Source organism: Ceratina calcarata, unplaced genomic scaffold (genome assembly GCF_001652005.2).
Source record: "Ceratina calcarata isolate Rehan_Ccalc_2016 unplaced genomic scaffold, ASM165200v1 scaffold115.2, whole genome shotgun sequence".
Lineage (NCBI taxonomy): Eukaryota > Metazoa > Arthropoda > Insecta > Hymenoptera > Apidae > Ceratina > Ceratina calcarata.
In genome coordinates this window covers 1,080,298-1,104,666 of record NW_017132446.1, presented here as the reverse complement: position 1 = coordinate 1,104,666, position 24,369 = coordinate 1,080,298, and the positions used below count along the sequence as shown (strand labels likewise).

General features: G+C 48.2%; 1 protein-coding gene across 2 annotated transcripts in view; it reads right to left on the bottom strand.

Moving 5' to 3' along the window:
- Window positions 1-24,369, bottom strand: part of LOC108623621 (POU domain, class 2, transcription factor 2) — a 90,975-nt gene that overhangs the window by 52,608 nt on the left and 13,998 nt on the right. For both annotated transcript variants that reach the window (XM_026812740.1, XM_026812744.1), the window contains exon 2: window positions 17,162-17,197. In XM_026812740.1, the coding sequence (XP_026668541.1) occupies window positions 17,162-17,197 (36 nt within the window). The remainder of the gene's footprint in view (window positions 1-17,161; window positions 17,198-24,369) is intronic.

The following is a 24,369-nucleotide window of genomic DNA, read 5'->3' as shown; positions in this document are numbered from 1 at the left end:
GTTTAGGAGTTATTGAGGAAAAACGAAATTTTTTTCCAAAAGTTCGCCGTTTCGAGGTTGGGATGGTCGGATTTTGTCGACATCAATAAAATGCCAAATAATCATATGTAACTCGTTAAATACTCTAGTTAGATGAAAAATTCATAAAATCTTTCTTGTTGAGGACGTCAGGGCTTATAATTTCTGTATAAAAAGCTTTCCGCCAGTGTCAATAATTAATTGGATATTTTCTTCTATACTTTTAAGCACGTAGCTATTTATTATTAGCATTATTCTTCCGACGTCTGATTTCTTTTTAATTATAGGAAATGCGTTTTTCTAAGGTAACTAAACTTTTGGGATTGACTGTATAGCCAATACCTCCTTAAATGGCAACTCGGCCCAAAGAGGAACCGGGTTCTCGAAATGATTTGAATTCTTATCAGACGTTCCCGGCGAGTCTGATAAAGCTCGACCCAGAATCGGTTTCTTTTAACGCCGTTCCCGAGATTCCAGTCAGAGCACCTTGAGTTAAAGGGCTCGTTTAGTGCTACGTGCGATTCGTGTATCGAACGCTTGACAAAGGACGGCCGATAAACTCGTTACGCGTGTGCGTTCGGAGATTCTAGATAACGCGGAGTCGAAGCGAGGTTTTACATGTTTTAACAGTCAACAAGATTATCGCTCTGAGTAACGTCGAATAAATGAAAGACCGACGACGCGCGGGCAAACTCTCGTTGCGTGTATTGATAACCTCGATGAGCGTGCCGTAGGAAAAGGGGCCCCGATTGATGTTTGCTCTGCTTTCGAAACTCTGTTAATATGCTAAGGTGAGAACGATTCCTCGAAAGGTTGTGACAGCGTTTTTAAAATAGCTCAATTTTTAACAGCCATATCCTATTGGAACACTTAAAGAATCTTAGTATATCATAATTATTGATAAAATACTACATTATGAGAAATTGAATCCATATTCTTTTGCCATCGATGGGTCTCGTAATCTCTCGATCAGAAATCGATAGTTTAATAGCTTTATCTATTATGGATATCAGTTTCGATTCTCAAATTCCAATCGAATTGCTAATTCCACGGTACGAATGAAAACCGCGATCGACTGATACCAATCAATTTTTCGAGACCCGTTCCATTGTCGCTTCCCACAGATTAATATCGCGGCTGTCTCCTTTTATCTGCGTGGGTACGTAACGATTAATCGAAGGGTGGTTCGAAGGTTTAGTTCGTCACACCGCAACAAAAGGGACGAGCATCTCTTTGACTAGGGGTTGCTACCTGACCGGAAACTGGATAATTCTTGTTACAAATTTTTGAAAATCCTTCTATCACACGACACATCGTTTGCCTCAGGCATGTATTCATGCTATCTTCTCTCTTTCTCATAAAACAAATAGAGGTATCTAGATTTTAAAAAAATTCCAGCTACCTAACACTCCTTTATAGATGCTCATGCGTCAAATCGAATCAATCGACATTGAGTAGCGCCTTTTCTTACCGTGATTTATTATTCACAAACACAGGGAAGTAGGTTCCGCAGCCATGAGAACGTTCGTTAGAAAGCGGGCCCGGTTTGAAAATCGTGCGCGACCCCCTATATTCGAAAAGCGCGTAAAAACTGTGTGAAAAAACGTTATTTCGGGGTGAAATCCGACGCTGCGCGGGGATATGCTTTCTTCCCCTCCCTTAACGATTCTCTACGAGCCGAGCGGAACGGAGAGAGAAATCCATATTCCTGGCGAAATGACGGGGTAGGCAGGTAAATTTTTTCCCGATTTCGGAAGATCATCTCCCCGGGGAGGGATGAACTGAAAGGGGGACGCGGATGATGCATATCCTGCATATTCACCGGATTTCTCGAAAAATTTCAGGGTAGTCCTTTCACGGGAGAAGAACCGATCCGAGATAGGTAAAAAAGAACGATCTGCAGGGGGGAGGGGGTCGAATGCTAAGGAGGGTCGAAACGGGGTGAAAACGTCTGTTTTTTGAACGCAAATCCTCTCTTTAGAAATTCCCGATTTTTAGGTCATGGGAAGGTAGCTCTCACCAGTGAATACCCCGGTTGCTCCGATCTTGGAAACTGATTTTTTTTTTTTCCTTTCTCTCCCTTTCGATCGACCTGGCCTTCCACGACGCCGCCTCCTTACACGAGTCCTCTTAGCTAGTTTCACGTGCACTGTCGTTGAGTGAACTTCGTGGAAACGCAGAATTATTCAAAAGATAAGATGACCTGGATGCAGCGTCTCGGAAATGTAAGTAGAATGTTTCTCTCGAGCAACGTTCTTATTAAAACAACGAGCAACCTTTAGATCCCCTCGCATCGATATTAGGTGTCTCCGTAACAGAAATCTAATTTCCATCTCGATAATTGGCCGAATCGAATAAGACTCCGCCGCGGAAGCGTATCCGATCGAGTTTCCGGAGTAACCAATCCAGCCACGTAGAAATCGGCGTCTCAATCGAAACGAATTCATAAACGATCATTTCCGAATGTAAATGAATCTGATCTTCCAAAAAGAGAGAGAGAGGAGAGAACGCGAGAAATTCGAGATCTGTATGCATTGAGGAGTGCAACCGGTTCATCGAGACTTTTATATTGAATCGTCATAAAACGCTCGCGTGCATCAGACCCGGCTCATTGTCCTGTCATTCACTCGTCATCCACCGTCTATTCCTTCCACGCCGCACGTAGGTGGAACAAAAATAAACCACCCCTCCTAATTCACGTTTTCCTCCCTCACGATCACTATGAAACGCCGCGGTCCTAAGCCAGGATCAACGATCAGGCCAGATTAGACCCTCTCGGAGGATCGTTTCTCCTTCGATTTTACGCGTAACTGTTGCGTGTTTCGTCGCAGAGGGATTAGGATGAAACCTCCGATTCCGATCGAGGATCGTTTATCTTTACAGTTTTAGGACGCGCAGAGTGGACTATTGGAGGTACAGGCCAAACGAATTTTCTCTTCGAGTAAAACGTGAGACTAAAACGACTCGCCAATTTTGAAACTGACACGGTGACGGATATGAGAAACGATTTGAACGCGGAATTGATAATGAGCGGTGCGCGTCCTCCCCGAATCGGTGAACCGTCGCAGCACGTGCGCGAATGTGACTTTTCAAAATTCGGCTAGGGTGAATTCGAAACGAACAATACCGCGGGCCGTGCAGCTGTCCCATCATTACCAGCCTCGTCACCATAACTCTTGCTGTTCAACGTATACACAGTTTGAAATAAAATGGTAGGATCCTCCGTTTCTACTCCAATCGTTCGAATCATCCCGCTGCATCAATTTCTCTTCGCGTGTCTCGAATATTTTTCAAAATTGATCGAATATAAAATAGCAGGAAATAAATATTAACAGCAGGACACACAGCATCCGGCGAGCAAAAGACGAACGGTAAAAATCAATTGGAGTTTGCATTATTTATAGTTTGAAACACTCTGAATCGTTTATGGTGACGGTGAACGAGGGTGGAAACGTATTCAACAGCGGCGAATCAATTCGAAGCCAATTTGCAGCGTCTTTGAGCGGACTGGCGCCTTAAAAGTGCGTAAATAAATAGATTCGGACGTGGCCGTGGCGCTGGCCCGAGGGTTGAGGCTGTGGAAACGAGACAATAAGCCCGAAGGGTCCTCCCGGCGAGAACTCAAAGAGTGCCCATGCTGCGACACTCGTCCGGTAATCTAATAAAGGGGTTGCCACCGCTTTTCCCGGCGCCCACCACTCCTCGCATTCCTCTTATTTCTTCGTCCCGGCCGCCACTCTCGATGATTCCAAGGGTAAATATTACCCGGAAAGATTTTCGAGCTGCGAGAGTAGCCAATTTTCGCTTCTCATAGTTTTGGATGGAGAATATTTTTTCTCCCGTTCTCGCATGGTTAACGACGACTTTTAAAAAGATTCATCGATGCACCGAGACGTTTCAGAGGATTGAAAGCCGTTCGTCAGTTGCGTAGTCAATGATTGAACCTGACATAATGGCCAGGTCGAATTCTCTACGGTCAAGTTTATGGCGGTTGAATTGGTTTGGTGAACCGTGGAAATGTTCGCAAGGTGCATCGAGTACCGGTGTTCACGTACGTGGAAACTGGACGAGAGAGAATCGAGAGATCTTTCAGAAACGGCGGCTATTTACGAGGCTGAATGGAAGAGGGTCCTCGAAAGGGGGCAAGGTGGCCGCCACCCCTGATTCCGCCCCTGAACACCGCTATATCGACCAGCCAGCCTGATTCGGCCATCCCGCATTTCAAAGGGAAAATTTCGGAACCGACTTTCTCTCTTGGCAGACGAGTGTCCTCCTCGCGGACAGCAGCTCGGTTGGAAAATAACGCGACCCGTTGCTCTTGGCAGCTCCGAATCGTTCTCTCAATTTCGATTTCTCCCGTTCTACCAATTGGAAATTTTCCGACGGACTAGCCACTACTATTTAAATTCAGCTTCTGCGACTCGGCCATCGATGAGATTTACGGGAGATGGCGAAGACGTTCCGTAATCGAAAACGAAGAAAAAAAACCAGGAGACAGAGAAATCCATGGAACTCGGAAACAGAGCAGGGACTGAACAAACGAGTGCTCTTCATCAGGCAACGAATTCCGAGGTTGTTTGCTCGCGCCGAGGCGAGGCACGGAGGCGCGGGTGGGATGCGTGCCCGGGAGGGAGAGGGAAAATGAATTCGACCGAGGGAGAAAGTAACTGGCAAAAGGTCCCGCACGTGACGTCCTTTCCGGCCTCGTTCCTTAGCCTTCGCCTCTCTTCCGGTACCGCCTCCGCGTCCGATGTTTGTTTTACTTATTTTATCACACGCCCAACGAAATCGGGACACCTCGCAAACTTCCGCCTGCCCTAACCCGGCTACGTGTTTCCGTTATTTAGTAATTACCCAATCTCGTTATATTTTACGACGTCCAGCTTCGTTGAGACAATATCGACCCTCGAGAGCGTCTTAAAGCTTGCCATTTCTTATTCAATAATAGAAATCAATATAGAAAAAGATGAATGAGTAACGACAGTTGTCTGAAATAATTGAATTCGACTTCGAGGAACACTCGATCGACTCGATTTACGATCGATAGTTTCACGGCTTGCCCCGAGTAATTCATCACATCGCGTTACACGACTTCCTATGCTAATTAGTACTCGGCTACCAGCCAGCGAGGCGATCAACGTAACGACGTTGCGTAACAATTTGTGTGCGCTCGGTGGTCGCGCGCGTCAAAACTTACCACCGGCCTACCTAGGCCGAGGTGTTAATTATATACGGATAACTACCGCGTCGCGACTCTCCTCTGTACGACTCTCGAACCAGGAAACGTTGGTAGCTTCCAACTTTCCTCCGCTCGTTTTATCCGGTTCGGTTACGTGAAAACTCTCACGGATCTCCATACAATATCGAATCAATCATCTCAAAGAATTCTTGCATAATACAGATATGAATATGCGAGTCAATTAGGAATACCATCAGCGATAGCACGGTGTCTGATTAGATGAATGATCGAAAGGGAAAAATACAATGTATTTAATTGGGGGAACGTAATGATATCAGTCAATGGGATTTTTGCAGTGAAGAACCGCGGGGATTCAATTTTGCGTCGGTGTATTTTTGTCGAAACCGATGCTCACCGAGGATTTAGTGTCGCGATTAACCGATAAATAAAACTGGCGATCGTCGTCGATCTAGGACTGCCCACCCACGTGCGCTCTCTGTGCACGCACCGTGAACACGCCTACGAGCCGCGAAAATCATGCTAAGCACGATTGCCTGTAGGTAAGTCAATTTTTCAATTAACATCTCTGAGGTCTGTTCGCCAGCGAAACCTGTTCCACTAAACAGGATTAAAAATAAGGATGTAACTCTAATGTTCAAAGATCGGGGATCGTGGAACTTAACCATCAGCAATGAAACGTGAATGACGAAAAAACAAGAGGAGGGTGATTGAAGCAATCTCGTCGTGACCGAGGTTCGAATTCCGTGGAACGGAAATTGTTTGGCTCGGGCAGAGAACAGCTGGCTGGGAATGCCCGGTTCACGAAACGGTAAAGGCTGTAGAGAAAGCTCGTAAGAAACACGGTTGGACGAGGGAATGGCCGAGGGAGCATCGGCTCGTTCGCATTCGGTGAAACCGGACGATAAAAACGAAGCGGGATCGCGAGAGTGGACGGATTAGCGGCGAACGGATCCGCTTTTGCTTCTCGCGCTGCTTTACGGTCGTCGCGTCGTGTCATATCTCCGCAGGATCATCCATCAACCTCGCGGTAGGAAACAACCTCCCGTTCCCGACCTCGTCTGTCCTCCTACGACCAGTGTCATAACCTCCGCGACCTCTCTGATGCACCATATTATTCCTCACCTATACTTTATATCACCGACGTTTCACGATATTTGTTAGAGAACGATTTTTTTTACTGCGTCTCATCTTCATCAAAAAGTATTTGCCACGGTCGTACATTTATCGTTCCTTGGCAATTATTTCGTTTGATTTTGGAATCGGGTCAAATTTTAAACGGAACGTCACAAATCGTCCTGCGTCAGTTTAACACGTCTAGGTACGCAAAATAATGTTTGCACGGAGAGATACGTACCGGTGCTCGAGCAGCGTGTCAAGGGTCTGTAATATATGGCCCCTAAATCATCGGGCCGCGAGTGGATACGGTGGCTGGTTCATCCAATCCGGGCAAGCACTCCGTAAACATATCAATCAGTACGTCGGACGCGGAGTGCGTGGCGCCTTGGACGCGACGCGTTCTCGCGTGTATGCATATGATAATCGAAATTCCATCGCGTGAATCCGCGCCATTAGAATCTATCCGCAATTACCGTCGATTTAACATCGGTTTTGCGCATCTCGACCTCGGTTCTGGACCGAACAACGAGAAACGCGAACGATTCCGGGACGGAGAGTATCCGCCAGCATGAAACGGCACGGATTCAAAGAGCAAACAATGAAGAAATAGACGGCGAGCCGACCGAGACGCACGCAATTCTGATGTTGCACCGATTCTGATCGCGTGCGCACGGTTAATACTCGGTTGAATGAGAAAAAAATAATTTTCACCCATACCATTCCCTCCCACCCTTTGTTCTTATCGTTTTCAATTTCAAGATAAGATCGGACTCAATAAAGATTCTCCAAGTCGTCGACGTACTTGGATCGCAATCGTCCGACTTATTGTTACGATACGAATTTCGATGAGCGCGGGTACGATCGAACTCGGCTGGCGAGCGATTTCTCGTTGAGAAAGGAGAGACGCGTGTACCCGACGGTCATCACGGTAATCAGGGTTCGCGCGAATGGTAGCACGGCGTTGCAGCGCGTTGCGATGAAGTTGTAGCCTCCGAGGGAGAGCGAGTAACAATGAGTGCAGTGATAATGTGCGTCTCGCGCGGTGAATGGATGAAGAAGACGTGAAAAGAACCGGAGGAGGCGAAGGGAGTCGGGAGAGGATGCCCGTTGCCCAAGGAGATCATTAGTCCACCTGGCCGTGGCCCCGGGTAACGCTTAACCGCTTGACAAGCGTTGCGGGCCGTTATCGGTTTGTCCCTAATTATGCACACGTGACCACGGTGCGCGAACCCTCTCGGCTATCCACCGGATCGGTTATTTTTCTCTCGTTGCTTCGCCCTTTTTCTCTGCGGTGGGACGAGATAAAATTAATCGCATCGCCCGTCCGTTCTGACTCGATCAAACTAACGCGTACACGTCCGCGAGACACCAATGAATGGGACCAGCTGCATCCCCGGCGTCCGTGCCACCTGCGCTTCCAATTTTTCTTCCATCCTCAATGGCATCTAACCCTTTCACCCGAGGAAACTGGAGTAGGCGGAATCTGTTCGTCTCCGCTTCTTTCACGAGGCATAGCTTTATGCAAAAACCGTAACCAGATCGGGAAAGAGACCCTCGGTTTTTGCCAGCCACCCCCGACATGATCATCTTCATTAGACGGGTTCCTCTCGTGTTTCGGGACGATATACCACTGGGATGCCCGGCTTTCGAAGAAGAAGAAGAAACGATTCGCCATACCGAGAAGCGGAACGAGCCGGCGAAAAAAGCGAAATAGTGCACCAAAATGGCGGAACGGCGAACGTATACGAGCCACGAATGTTTAGGCGGCACGATTAAAACGTCTCCCGATCGCGGACCTCTGAGAATCGTATCGCGGAACGAATGCCGATCGATCCACCGCCACGGTGGGAATGCGGGGGCACCGCGTTTGATTTATGCCGCGCGCCACTTTCGCGTGTGTGCACGCGTACCCCTCGGGCGAGCTGCGGAATTAAATTGTCCACGATCGGCCACCTCGCATTATTTAAATATCTTCAAGGTCTCCCGACGACGTTGGTTCATCCGTCAAAATCATTAAGGGGACAGACTTCGTGTTCGACGCGGTTTTACACGCGTTCGACCGAGTGTGGGAACGAGCTACCACTGTCTCTCTCGTTCCACCCACGTTCGATCGGGATCATCCCAATCGGTACCGACGAACGAATACCCCTCGATATTATCGCTGATAAACGCTCGCAGGATGACTGGCGAACGAACCGCGACCGTGCCTCCTGTTTAGAACGTACGAGCTAATCGTGACTGCACGATTCTACTCGTACGGCTTCATTCTGCGCGAGCTTTAATGTAAATGCCCCCCGTTCTGAATTGCAAAGATCGCCGACAGGTCACGGTTTTAACCATCGTAATTGTGCAAAGATCAGAGTTATGCGAAGTTAATGCTAACTATTCCTTGTCAAATTTATTATACGTATGTAAAACGGTGTGCTATGCTAATAGAAGTAGTGACGTGAACGATATTAATAGGACTATGTACTTTTGCGGTGGGTTATCGCCTCATCTGGACAGAAATGAGAAATGATACGAAATCCTGAGCGGGGGTGTGCATCGATGAATAAAAGGGTAGGAGCCGACGTACTCTGTACCAGCGTGACTCCTCCGAATCGCGTCCGCGGCTCATCTGAATAAATATCGTATTATAATTAAAGGAATCGTCCGAGCCATAAATCAATGAGGCCGGTTTATATATCAGGCCTCACCTATATAATGTGTACCGGGTGGAGTAACCGCAGAGAGCGGGTCTCGCCGTGGGGGGTCCCGGTCTATGCTAATGGCACCCTCTCACGAAGCGCAAAGGGCTGACAGAGGCCCGCGGATAGAGAGACGCGAGAGTGTCCGGCCCTGACCTGGGCCCTCGTTGATGTTATACATACATACATACACTACCGTCCATAAGTATCCGGCCATTCGACGAGAGATATCATTCGAGAGAACTGACCTGTCACGTTTTCAATTATCGAACGACGATTATAATGCTGACTTAAATGTAACTTGGTACGTTCGTGAGTCTAGATTCAACGAACGTTTCGCGTAAAGTTCTAAAGTACTTATGAACGATAGTGTACTGGGCACAAGCGAAGAGCGAGAAAGGGAGAGCATGCACGCCTCTATAAGAAGACGATTGGTAACTCGGGGCTCGCGGGGCCTCTGATGTTCGCCGCCCGCGACCGCTTATCAATTTGTTAGCGAGCGCTGTTTGTTAAATCAAATCAAGGGCTTGCGCGGCGCGCCGATAAATAATCCTGCTTAATATGTGCCTCGAATTCGCCCGGCTTCCCTCCTGCCGGCCTCTTCGTGTACATTACACCCACGTGCACACGCCGACCGAGGGAGCGAGAGAGACGCCGGGAGTGAGAGTACACGCGTTTCCATCCACGTGGTTTATTGATCCATCGATCGATCGCCAAGGGATCTCGCCGCGCCGTGCCGAGCTGGCTAAGCTCTGTCGGCGATCTTGCGGCTTGTCAGTGCCCCGATCGAGCTATCGAGTCCGAGTGATTGAGCCTGATTTGCGGGTAGACCGGCGGCTGATTTATTGCGAAGCTAGCAGGCCGGATACCTCGTCGATACCACTCGCCGCGGAATTGCTTCGAAATCCACGCCTCCGACTTTCTCGGAGTCCCACGATTTAACTCGAATCAATGAACGTTTTGATAAGGTACGAACGACCGTTGGATCGTCGTTTCATTGAAACTGTTGATGACGCGTGGGCATGCGTGGCGTTTATTATGACGAGTCCGGACGCACGGTAGTTTATTTGGGGCTCGGAATTTTGCAGGGCTGCGAGCGAACGGCGCGGTCGCGATTAACAAAGGCCGATACAAATTAGATTAAATCGCCGTAGGGGGCGGCATCACGGTGGAGAAAGGCGAATGATGATACCGGTTGATAAATAGACGAGCGTCATGCGATGCCTAAACGGGGGAGTCTGCCTCCGCACTCGATGCGATGGAATGCGCGATATTTTTACGTAACCCAAGCCCCGATCATCTTTTTCCCGCGGTGAAGCGATAATCGCGAGTCGCTCGCAAAATTTTACATAGCCGGCGATTACAGGCTCGCCTAATTGCCAACGATTTTAGGATGCACTCGCTGTAAGTGTACCAGCCGATGAATATTGATATCGCCCGTTGCAATTACGGGGGAAATTGCGGAGCATTAGCTCGCTCCTTAACCGCGAACGAACCTAATTTTACAAAGTATCTGATGCTTCGAAAGTCCCCTTCGATTTTATTAAAAATGTTGCGGTATACTTCAAAGTATTCTATTAAAACGTATCTCTCTATTATTTTGCTCATATCTATATTGGCTCCGGAACGGAATAGTATGTGGCACAATGGAATTGCAAATAAAAGTAGGGATCGGTAAAAAAGGAGGCGACCGAATCCAGCGAACACACCCCTCGAAAGTCAGCCCTGGCGGCTGGCCAATATTTAATTACAGATAATTACCGGTTATAATGCGCGGCAGATCGGCGGCCTGCCGTTTAATTGATCGGCTTTACGGACTGATTTGTGTATCTGGCTGTATCTGTTCGTGCGATCCGCCGTTAAACTCCCAGGGCCCCGAGTTTTAATCCCCAGTTCCGTGGCCACGAAACGCATGCCTGCCGGTGGATCGGGTCTCGCCATTATTTTAAGGGCATTAGGGAATCCACCCACCTCGTTGCGCTTCAGTTTATTGCGCTTGTCGTGCACGAATCGGCAGGTCACGCAAGTCATGCGACTCACCGTCGCAGTTGTCATTTAGATTACGATTACATGTACGACGACGACGACGAACCGTGTCATTCTTTTCTTTGCAAAGATACTGAGAATCCCTGAGTGGCAAGGTGGCGAGGAAACGATATCTGGTCTAGTGGATCATTACTAAGTTGTGTCAAAACGTTTCTGGCTCATCTGCCGCGATAGACAAGAAAAATGTTTCAGATAGAACACGAAAGTTGGGCACGGTCGGCACCCTTTGCCGGGGTCCGAGCATGCAGATCCGACACGAAATATCATTAATAGTCGTTTGCCGGATGACCGAGCCCGGTAATCGTCCGGTTCTGCGGTCCGGAGATCGCATCGTACCGAAAACCGCAACACGCCGCGGCAGCCTCTTTCGGCTCGTAATTTATGTTCATGAACCCCGGCGTGGCAAGTGCGAACGCCGTTGCACCGGCTACATAAATCCCCGCGAACCAGCCGCTGTTAGGACACTTTTAATGACCGTCGATCGACACGACTGTGACACGATCAATTATCAGTAGCTACGAAGGACGAGAATCGCGAGGTGAATTTGTGTAAATGTATTCCTGCGACGACGCGCCGCCGTTTCCTTCAATTTCACGCAATAGTTTCTCCAATTCTGCGAATCGTTTCCTTACGCATTCACCGGACGATCCCCGGGTTTTGTAATCGCAGGCGGCTCCATTTCGAGCTGCTCCTCCGTCCGATACGGAGACGAAAGAGGCCGCTTGGCAAAAAAAGCCGCGGCGAATATAAGCGGGAGAAACGAGCCGGGAGAAAAATCCATCAAAACGGAAGAACAGCGGAGGATCTACAGAGGTTCCCACGTGAGGCACCCTTTTTGATGCCATTTCACGGGAAGGCGAAGCGAGCGGTCGTAAATACGATAACGGGTGCAAAACCATAGGAGAAGCGCGACTTTTCACGCGAGTTCTAACGACCTTCGCGTATGGTAGGCATAAAGCTTCTCGGTTTCGTCCTCGCGTGTTCCGTGCCGAGAGAAGAGCCAGCCAATCCCACGCACAATGTCCACCGTGGCAGGACGCGAGTTCCTTCGCGACGCGACGGTGTCATTGTTCGTTTGATTGCCGCTGGCCAGCTCCTGCCCGCCTCGGCCCGCCTTTTATTAGTCGTCGATTAGCCTCGCTGTACGAGGTCCGAGCGAGAGGAGCCGGCTCCACTCGCCGGATCGCTGTTGTAAATCCTGCGCCCCTCCAATCGATCACCGAGATTTCGGCGAAAGCTCAGAAATAGTAAATCACCATCCAATTTGATCTATCAATGAAAATTTACTGCTTACTATTCCGCTGTATCTATTATGTAAATGATACGGCGAGCGATGCATAATGAATGCGGTACCGTGCAATTGCGAATGCACCGATGACACGAATGATTTTAATTCTTATTTGAACAACAATACTGGATTCGTAATGGGAACTGAAATTCGTTGAGTCGAGGCGACTGTAATTTAAACGTATAAGCAAATCTGTCGGTGGAACGAAATTAGAATATTCTTCCGAGAATTCGCCCGCATGACGGTTCGTCCCGGGTCGTCCAATTTAATTAGATGAACATTCAGAAGTTGGTGGCGCGGGTAGAGGCCCAATAACAATAATAAAGCGTGGCAAAGCAACGCAACGGAAAAGAGCGGCGTCCATTAGTTACATCGGGCGATCTCCCCGAGGGGTGAACCTGCTCCAGATAGACCCAGTCTCCGGCGTGCATCGTCATCGTCCTCCGATACAAAGACAACGCCGCACCGCCGCCGCTGCGAGCGCTGCACCGGTTCAGAAAAAGTGGCTATGCTAAATAATAGTCCTACAGGCCCGGTTCGTTGCTCGTCGCATAGTTCATTCATGAATCCGGATTCGACGCTCCTTCAACATCCAGGGTATCGTCGAAAAACTCGACAGATTCCGGTCTAAATCTTCGTCGTCTCTCGATACTAATGGAACACTGTTTGTAAAATGAACGACAAGCATTTACCATGCATCGGGGATTGTTTTGACGAGATCGTCCAACTAGAACCGTGAAGCTTTTCTACTTTTCGAGCTTCTCTATTCTTAGGTAAATTTTTGAATGGCTACCACGAAAACGGTAGTCGCAGGTAGTCCGAAAGGTTGATGACGTTAGGTGACGAAGGTGAACACGGATATTGGACCTGTTAGCCGAGAGATCTCTCGGATAAGGTGAATACGAACGTTTCTCATTTCCACACGGATGTTAACAAGAGGCAGACTCCTTCTTTATCCCCGATGGGACGCGGTTCTCATCGGATCGGCAATCAGCGATTCTTATCTCGTGGCAGCGTTACGATTCGCAGGAAATTATGCCCCTACGAATGGAAGGTAAATGGGCTTTTCGCAACGATGTTGGAATTCCTGCCGGTCATTTGTCGTAGGAAGCTAGAGGGATCGTTTCAGGCATCAACGACGCAGACCGGGTCGAGCATTCCGGAATAGTCAAAGGACTCGCGAGACGATCCCGGGACGACATGTCGACGCCGCGTTTTTCTCCGCCGCACACCTATCGCGAACGGGTTCAAACCGGGTGCGTCGTGGAAAGAAACAGCCCGGTAACGGGATAAACGAGCGATCGCCACCGCGTACAGCGCATTCCGATACGTAACGGAGCGTCTACGTATCGCGGACGCACAATCGCGTGGGTATAAAAAATTTCCTGGAAACGATCGAACGGCGTGCATATAAAATTCGAGTAATTTCAACTGGCCGACCGTCGACTGTCTATTCGAGGAATCGAGCTTCGCGGAAACGGTAAAACGCTTGAGAGATGTTCACGCGAGCAGCTGAACGTCGAACGATCATTGTCAATGGCCAAAAGAGAAATACAAGAGCGAACGTCTTCGTTCGAAGACGGCGTAAACTAAAAGTAAACGATCAACTCTCTTTACGATATTCGTTCTCCCTTTCGATGAGAATGGTACGCAGATCGAAGGGAACCGTAGATAGTTCTTACCGGCGACCGAAAACTGTTGGCTCTTCCACTCCTCGGAGCATCTGGCAGCGGCGTTTCCTGCTCGGAGAGCGCCTCCGTAATCATTATTATTCGCAGCCAAATAGCCGGTGGCTCTCTCTTTCCCGGCGCTGATTGGCCTCCCTATCTCGAAAATACCAATCCTCCGGAACCGTACCGGCGCATTAACGCTCATCCGAGGTTGATCATCATCCCCGTTCGTATCTATTATTCGACTTCCGAACGCGTGCTTGTAGAATTCAACTGAGTACAAAAGCAACGGTTGATTCATTGTTACGTTTGTGAAAATTCGCTGAAAACTCTTCACCCCCCCGGGTGCAGAGAATTGAAACGTCCGACGAATTAAAACGTCAAGCGACATTCCAAACGTTTTACGCGGCACACGCCCGCATGCAACTTCCGCCAATTACGCTTACGCAGGAGAAACACGGTGGGCATGGGAAGACGAAGAACGAAAGAAAGGGAAGAAAGAGGGGGCGGTGTGGTCGACGTCGTCGCACGGTGAATGCAAAGCACCGGCAAGGTCGCGATTCCGAATGAAGCCGAGAGAGAGACGGAGACGGAAAGAGAGAGGGACGTCGCCGTCGAGCCCCGTCACCTTCGCAGGTAGTCGAAGAGCAGGAAGAATCGAGCAGAAGAGCCGGCCCAGCCACCGAACCACCGGTTGAACAGAGAGAGGAAAGAGGGAGGCGATGGAGGAGAGTAAAGGCCCCGGGCGAGGTCACCCACCGCCCCCGCAGTCCCTCGCTCTCCCGCACACCCTGATTACCCGCAGCCGGGGGCGGGACACACTGTAATGAGCATCGAAGAGGTGCTCAACTTCGACTTGGTTCAGCTTCCGAACTCCAGGAAAACGCATCTGCCTTTTTAAAATTTTTCACCGTTTCTTAATGAAACTCATTCCTTATATACAGCAACGAAAATCGTCAACGAAACAATTTTATTTTTCCAATCACTGAAGATATTAAAATCCTATTCTCTTGATTGAAATGCAACACGAGCAGTACAAGTTTTTATCGCACCAGAGAGGATAGAGGTGTTAAGACGGATCACGACCCGTTGAAAAGGTCGCGAAGAGGGGACAAGCTGAATACAAGAGTAGTCCTGTCGGCGAAGACACCCGGATGATCGAGCGATGTTATTTTAAGTTTTCCGTGGGGGCCGTCCCGTCTTGTCCTAATCGGCTGTCAGCCACCCCCGTGTGTCTGGGGTCGCCCCCAGGACACGATGCTTCTGCTTCTGCTTCTGTATGCTACGTGACACGAAAGAGGAGGAGGGAAGACCAGCAGAGGGAGGGAGAAGACCCCCCGCGGATCGAGATTCGCCCCTCTTTTATACGACGAGATTCGCGCGTAGGAATCACATACCCCTCGAGGGGTTGGATTCAAAACGCTTTACACTCTCATAACCGGAACCTGTTGATCCTGTGGTCGTCGAAAATCGACGCCACCCCTCGAACCATGTGCCAACCACGTGCTTCGTCATCGTTTGATCGACTCGAACCGCCGCGATCACGTCGGGACGACGTTTTACTGGCTGATAAACTCTGGCCCGACTTTTTAAACTGCCATTAACGTCCGTTTATCGGAACGTGCCTCCCGAAAATTGTGTTTAATCGCGATTATACGTTCGCGAGAATCGAACATCAAAGTTGTCGTAACGGCTCGCGAAATTTGTTACATTAGCATCGCGACCCGCTTTACGGTAGCGGAGATAACACGGGTATAACTCGTGAATATTCTGACCGAGACTCGGGGCTAAAGCGCGTAATAAAAATTATCGTCCTGATAGGAACGGAGCGAACCGAAGGCTGTCGAAATTCCAGCCGAGTCCTCGAACTCGGAATAGACCGCGAAGATGAAGTCGCTTCAGGAAAGTTGGGACGACCTCGGGAGGTCCTGCGGCTCGTTTGATGACGGACCTCATCCTTCTTTTTCTCCGTCCCTCTACTCTCCGTGCATTTCCACCGGATACTCGTTTACACCGAGCCGAGTTTGGTGGCACATATTATATGTATATACCTGCGGAAAGGAGGCAGAAACCGAGAGAGCGAGCGTGCTCGAACGAGCGGAGGCGCCGATGGGAGACGAAGAAGAATGAGGAGAGGGAGAGAGTCGGAGCGCTTATTGCGTGATATTAGCCACGGTGGCTGCCGGGGTAATCATAATCTCGAAAGAGGGACAAAACACCGGCCCCGAATCGCATAACGCTGAATTTTACGACTTCTGGACATAGAGGACAGCGGGCGAACCGGATGCAACGCGGCTTTTTACATCCCCCTAACGTTCCCCGGCTTGATGTCAACAAGAAGTAGCGTGTCGCTGGAAACCAACACCCCATACCCGAATCCAGTTCTCCAACCGAATCTGACATCTCTTACTCTCGTTTAACCCATACACAACACGAGCCAATAAGAACTGCGTACATATAATAACTTGTTTAATGATTCTATCGGAACGTGTTAAGAATTCATTGAACGACGGCGATCATTAAACGAATTTATGCCTCGTTCGTCCCTTTAGCTTAATACATTTACTGTAAAAAGATTTAATAGAAAACTTTCAACAGGAACCGATCGACGTAAGAGGACGTAAAATATTAAATCACCAAGCTCGATCGTACTTTCTATCTGAAACGTTCGTTCCGGGAATCCGGTCTAATTTACGCGTTTGCATAAACCGCGGTGCGGTTTCTAGGTAATAAAGAGAAAAAGGGGAAACCGAGCCGAGGAGTGGGAAGAGGCTGTTACATCGCGAGCCGCTCGAGGTTTCGCAATCGTATGAAATTTACTCTTGGCTCACTATATCATACCGTATTATAAAAATGGTCGGGTTAGTGCATATGAAACGTCGTTCCATGAGTTTCAATTGCTCGAAAATCTCTATTACGTTCATTAGTACAAATCGCAAATGAAAATTGATGCATATCAGAAGACATTGTATTCATGCATTTAGAAAAAGGAAACTATTTGATAACATAAGAATGGCTAAAAGCAGCTGATCAAGTTAGATGCAGTAATAATACCGAATCCTGATAACATTTCACATGCACCGGCCCGAATGCCTGGCGGTATTGCAATTTGAACGAGGATTAGCGAGTGACTCACCGTAAGGCCTGACCGCAACCGGCTGCTCGCAGGATTCTGAAACAGCGAAGCCAAAAAGTTTTGATCAAGAGGAATGTTCCTCCAGAAATTCTTGGTTCTATCGGGCAATTAAGCAACGCCGAGATTCTCGATGATCAACCGTGAAGAAACTCGACGTTCCCCGGATCTTTATTCGCGTTTTTTGCCTCGGAGCTATCATTACGCGCTCGTTCGGATTGTGTGTTCACGACAATTTGAAAGCGGCCGTGATCACCCCGCGTTCCCCTCTGGTAATAACTTTTGCGGTAATCGCCGGACGATCGACGAACGACAGCGGCCGCCGCGTTGCTCATTACCTTTTTCAATTTGCATACACGCGTCCAGGCTATCCGAGCTAATAGAGGCTACACGTTAAGTAATTTCGAACTGGCAGGATTACTCTCGCAATTTGCGCCGCGTCCAACGATTCTATCGACGGACGTATAATATCTTCATTCCGCGTTACACAGAGTTTTCAGATAGAGAATTACCCGAGGTTCGATTATTTAGTTAAACGGTATTCCGCGGTGAAATAACTATTAGATTTCCTCGATCATCTGGTATCGAAGCGTGCCGATCTAATTGCCAATGCGGAATCGCATAGGAACGTAAAAGGTGGCAAGCTGTATCGCATCCACGGCTAGCTTGTAAACGTCTCACTCAAGGCGAGAGCGCGGGTCTAATAGGAGCCGCTAGGTAGGTCATCGGATGTAATAAACGGCCGACGAAGTTTCCTCGGTGGTGCAGCGCCTGCTAATCGACTCATTAGATACCGCGACGCAGTGACTTATTATGATTCATTGGGTACCACCGACCCAAACTTACAACGGTCAAAACAAATTAACAACTGGATGCAGTAAACATGTAACTCCAGCGTAAATCGTGTCTCGACGGTTTGTACCAAGTAAAAATAGGCACGTCTAAATGCATTCAGAAGAAGCGAATTTGTGTGCATCGTCAGGAAGCAGGGGGATATAATAATAGCGGTCACGAACAGGCAGGGTCGTCCGGTTGATCAAAAGTACAGATTAGATTTGACAGGACGCTACGTTCTGCATTTGGTATTCCAAACTTGCAGATGCAAACGACGTTTTAAAAACTGACAATATCGAATTCTATTACTCGACAGTAGATACATACCGTTGCCATTGAAACGATTACTTAATTTTTAGCCAGATCGTAATACGTATTCTGAATGATGTTCCAAAAGCGTTTTGTTTGGATTGGTAATCACGGCGTTGTATTCTAATATTTCCCGCGAACCGCGAGGCGGCATCACGAATTCTAATCGACTGTAAGGGCTTGGAGGTGGCAACGGGGTCGCGCGCGATGGTCGATAAATATTAAACGACTTTCCACCTGCTTCGCTTCGCCTCTTTCGACAGCGAGCGAGTGAGCGACGGGGAACGAGAGAGAAAGAGAGAGAGAGAAAGAGAGAGTCAACTTCCGAGAGGGAGATGACTGAATGTTAATTAGCGAGGCGTGACAAGTGTTAAGCAATCCATCCATCCAGCCCGCGCGAAGAAGGAGGAGCCTGGGCAACGCTCGGTAATTAACGCGACACCGCGGCGTGCCGCACGCATCATCGAACCGACCCGTTCCCTCCTAGTTCGCCAATTAGCCGACGATTTAGCTGTTTAACCCGTCCCGAACGAAAGCGAAACGAAATTCGAACCGACCCCGGCGACGCGTGTCCTCCGGAAGTCGTAGGACCTAACTGTACTTCCTGCCTTTTACTTTTCAAACGTTCGTCCCGTTGCTCACGAGTCAATTATAAAACAAACGTGTTCGCTTTTAAATGGTTCTTTAAACCGTTGTTTCTTTTTCGAAAACCGATCGGAGATAGCGTTATCAAAAGGAGCATCGTTGACGTCCGATTAGCGTAACAAGCACAATGACAGCGGGGTAACTCGCAACGAAGGATGATGTACGATACCCTCGATTCAATATATCCTCTCTCTTTTTCTTTTCTCCCTCGGTTCGAAGAGATGCTTGATACGTGTCAAAAGTTAAGATTCAAATCCCGGTCGGCGTAGAATGCCGGGACGACGGGCGGTCGTTGCCGGCGATCGCTCCGAATAGATGTATCAGTATAATTAACAACAAACAATGGCCGTGGGACGCGCGCCGCTCGATATCGTATATTAATCGATTAGCCAGCCGGGGTTCCTGAGATATGCGGCTGGAACCCGGGTTGTTAATCATCGGAGCGCGGGTGCGTTTGTACTTCGTGCCTTCTACTACTCCCTCGACCGTGAGATACGGGCGAGCCAGGCTTCGGATCGGAGCAGCCTTAAGGATCTCCCAGTCAGGATTAACCACCTTTGTGACGCGTCGCTGCACCGCGGTCACTGTGAACTTAAACGTCGCAACACCAACAGTTCTAACAATCGATCCCGTGATCGTTTATTTCATATTCATTGCGAACGTCTGTCGGCGAGTAGTTTGAAATTATTCTGTCGCAAGAACGAAAGTAAAAACCAAGCTATTGGGAGCAGCGATCGACGACTCGAAATTTCGGTCACGTACGAGTAATAAACATTCTTAATCCGTTTACCTAGTGTTTGTATTCGGGAAGGATCGACGCTCGATTTCGTGCCCCACAGCGGTGAAGATTGCGATCATTAGGGATTATCGATGAGCATCAATGTAGAACGGCCCACAAACCGTCATCAATTAGACTTAAATAATAGTTCGCGTTGTTCATTCGTTAGCTCGCTTCCGGGATCGTCGGCTCCATCGTTAATTCATTATCGGTACGACACGCCGAAAAGAAAGAAGAAATAAGAAGAAGGAACTGCGTTTGGTTTGGTAATTCCACGGTGCACAATCTTTCGACTCGATCGTCTAATTAAATGGTAACCGTAATTACGGCTGTTACAAAATCACACAAGCCACACACGCGTATGATATCAAATCAGTCGTTCATCAGCGAATCACTCCCGGCCGCGTGCGAACAAAAGACGAGCGAGCCTGTCTACCGCGAATCATTTAGTAACGAGGCGAACCCGCGGCCAACGTATCCTCGTGAAATGGCGAGTTTCGTACGCACCGCGATTCTAAATTAGCGCGTATCCCACGAGCGCGAACGAACCGTGACCGCGACGCCGGATAACGGACGTACGCTGGTTAATCGATCGGCAGACACGTATCAGGAACGAGCCACGCTCTACGTGCAGCCTGGCTGACGACACGCGACAAACGTGTCGCTCAACAGCTTCGTTCACGCTGTTTTTCACCGCGAATCGATCAGACGTCGCTAACCATCAGTCACGTGCCGTTCTACGATTAGCCACGCAGCCACAAACATTTTAGACGAAACGCGTGAATTTTGTCAATACCAATAGAGCGCCGATTAATGATACTTAACCCGTTAAATACTGAAGTTAGAAAAAAAAGTACGTACTATATAGAAACCTTTTTTGCATCTACCATTGGCGATTCATTCGGGTGGTAAGAGTGAGGAGGGGGATTCAAAAGCGGCCCCGATGAGTCGACGGGCCGGTTAATCAGAGAGTCTCTCGTTGTGGATATTTAGTAATCAAGCGATCGTAACTTGTTCCCTCGCGCAGTGAAAGGCACCGTAGCGTCTCGCTGACGACTGCTAATTACCGGGACAGACGATTTTATATCCGCGTTTTGTGCGTGCGAGCCTCTGACGAGCCTTTTCTGACCCTACCATTCAGTTTTATTCTGCGAAGGTTGTCGATTCAAAAGTTGCCACGATGCGCTACCAATTTCAATTTTACGTAAACGCGTTCGAAAACTTATTCGGAATTTTTGCCCGTCTCGTGCTCTCTCTTTTAATTTAAAGACTGCCTGCAGGCTGAACGGATTGCACCTGCTCGAAACACGGAACTGTGACAAATCTCTCCCAATCGAAATCGCGAATCGTTCGGCGTGCAAATCGCCTCGCGGATGAAAAAGCCTGAAACTCCGTCGGAAGGGTGAAGCCTCTGGCTAACAATCTGTCACCTCGGACGGTTCTGTGTTCGGACGTCACGGAAGCTCGGGCCCCGGTCGAGTGACTCACTACAGACCCCGGAATGACTGGGACGGACGACGGAGTTAAACAGAGATTAAAAATGTAAAGTATAAATTCCTATAGAACAGCGGAAGCGAATTAATTCGAAATGATTTTAGAAACAGTATCATACGCTACGTCTTTATATGCACCAATTTAGTACAAAACGAGATTACTTTCTCGAGTGAAAAAAGAAGATAATTTACTTATAAGAATGGAAAGAAAGGGGGCGAAGAAAAAAGAGGTACGTGAAGTTCGTTGCTGAAGTCACCGGCCCCGACAAAAAACTCAAATTGATCAAAATGAGAGTTGCACAGGGCAAAAAAGTAAACGACCGCCGCGGCGGCGGCGGTGGTACACGTTTCGTGCCGGTCGAGAGTTTAGGCGGCGACACGGGCGCGGAGATGGAAAAGTATCACGTTTCGCGTGCCAGAGAGCATCGGTCCCGTGGCTTCGCGCCATAACGCCCGCGTTTTAAAAGGAATGAAAGGCAAACGGAGAAACGGAAAAACGTAATTTGCCCGCGTTTTCATGCGGCCCTGCGCCCGGGTCGTGCCGGTTCGACGACTATGGACAAACGGGAAGTCGAAACGCTTATGCAAAGCGTGTCGATCTTCGCGGTTTTACCCGTAGCCGCAAACGACCACGCGTTTCCCCCCCCGGGCCCTCCGCAATACCGGCGTAAGCGCGATATTAACATGGTTAAGTGATGCAAATTGCGCGAGGTTCGTGCTCGAAAAAGACGCCGAGGATTCCCGGGATTAATTTTCCGTCTATTACGCGCGAACGCAATTTCTGTTATAATGAAGACGAATCCGAGGAAAAACCGGCTTGTTGCCAGCGTTAATGACCGCCTGGCCATACAGTAATGCTACTTCCGCCGTGATTCAAATGCTGCTTGTGGGAGAAGTAATTGGAACCAGGCCCTTGCCCATTTACAGGTACGAGTAATCCTAGATTCATAAATATTACCAGAGAACGATTTGTCTTTTTACCGCGTCGAAGAGACGGTCTTACAGAGAAATAAGATTATTTCTAATTCAAACCATTTCAGTGGAAGGGTTAAAATTTCGATTGAACCCGAGAAAGTCTAGCTGGAACGTAAAGATACAGTGGAATGGTAGTCGCGAATCCAGACGATGAATCATTCATATGCAACGAGCGAGGGGAGAGTGCTGGATGAAAGCGAGCGCGTGCATTCCTGCAAAATTGAAAACCGCGCCCGGGAATCGGGATCGCCGACTGGAATGAAGTCGTCGAATTGATTGAGAAGTCGCGGGACACGTGGAACCGGGCCTTTAAACCATGGCCAACCCGGGGTTAATTACCTCTGTCTTTCGGTACGGCCTGGTACGGTAATGTATTAGCGCGTTTAGGCACGGCCAGTTAATCCCAGGGAACTGTTCAACGCACCGTTAAGCACGCTTAACTCGTTAAGTCGCCTAATACCTTGCCCGGTCTGCGTCTGTACCAACGAGATACACGTATTACCCTAAAAGATGGATGCACTAATTGCCGCGTTAGGCTCGCGATTATGAAATGTCAAACACGGTAAAATATCACGTACATATTAATCAGCTGCTTTTCGCACATTCCCAAACGATCGAATAAGTGTCTCAATGATCGTGCATAAATCCTGAATGTATCTTTGAAATTCGATTATCTGTTCGAATCGAACTGTTTTAAAATAATGAATAAGAAAAATAGCGGACGATCCCTTCATCGAGGGTAATGAAAACGTGCGTCCTTAGTCACGCGTGCTCGTTATTATCGTCCGGCGGGATCGTGCCGGAAGCATAACTCGATTCGCCTTTTCGTTGGCATTTGCATGCGCGGAAATAATTCCCATGATTCGCCGGAAACATATCAGATAAGGGGCTACGGCGGCGGTGGCGGTGGCGGTGGCGGCGGCTGCTATATTCGCCGGTCGCATTAACGGGCTAATTAAACCGGCGTAAACAATGGCGGGCCCAAGGGGAGTCGTAGGCATCGGCACGTCAGGAAAATCCGGGATACGTGCACTCTCTGCCTAAGTACATATGTACATAGATACGTGTGCGTAATTCAGCTGGCATTATACGTAAACCTGGTGCACGAACGGCTAATCAGTTGCCATCTACATCGTCGGGTTTATGTGTATGGATGATACGTACTACTTTCCTCCGAACAATTAAATTCGATACAAAATTGATCAATTCCACAGTCTCCGGTATTTGTATCTTTTAAAACAAAATGGAAACGTTAGCTCGCGAGTTCTGTACCAGTGCATAAGAATCTGTAGTCCATTTGTCAGGAATTTCATGAGTATAATGGAAGAGCGAGTGTCTGTGCTATCAAGAGTTAACAGCGAAGAGCACAGGTAAACGTGCGGTAGACGTACGGCGGTGTAGGTTAATGCACGAACACGGCCGTCTAATCAGCGAGCATCTAGATCATTAAACCGATGTTTATGCACGATACCGCGCGCCTACAAGCATATGAGATATAATAACAGCCACGCCATTTGTCTGTGTACACGTTCTCCCATTGTAATTGTAGGGGTGCGTTACGTAAAGCAGGCAGAAAAATATAATCTAGGAATACGTAAGCGCGACGATGCGTTGGACCACCGTGGGTGACGCTGCAGTTTTAACGTTAATTTATAAGTGTGTCTACGCGTAGCCGATGATTAACATTTTTATCGCGATAACGCGCGAAGATCGATCGTCCTATCATCGCCCTCGTGACACAAGACGTTTCATCGAAAGCATTTTCAATCGACTAGTAATAATCCAATAAAACGAATCACGTTATAGGAATTAAGGAGGTATTGGCTATACAGTCAATCCCAAAAGTTTAGTTACCTTAGAAAAACGCATTTCCTATAATTAAAAAGAAATCAGACGTCGGAAGAACAATGCTAATAATAAATAGCTACGTGCTTAAAAGTATAGAAGAAAATATCCAATTAATTATTGACACTGGCGGAAAGCTTTTTATACAGAAATTATAAGCCCTGACGTCCTCAACAAGAAAGATTTTATGAATTTTTCATCTAACTAGAGTATTTAACGAGTTACATATGATTATTTGGCATTTTATTGATGTCGACAAAATCCGACCATCCCAACCTCGAAACGGCGAACTTTTGGAAAAAAATTTCGTTTTTCCTCAATAACTCCTAAAC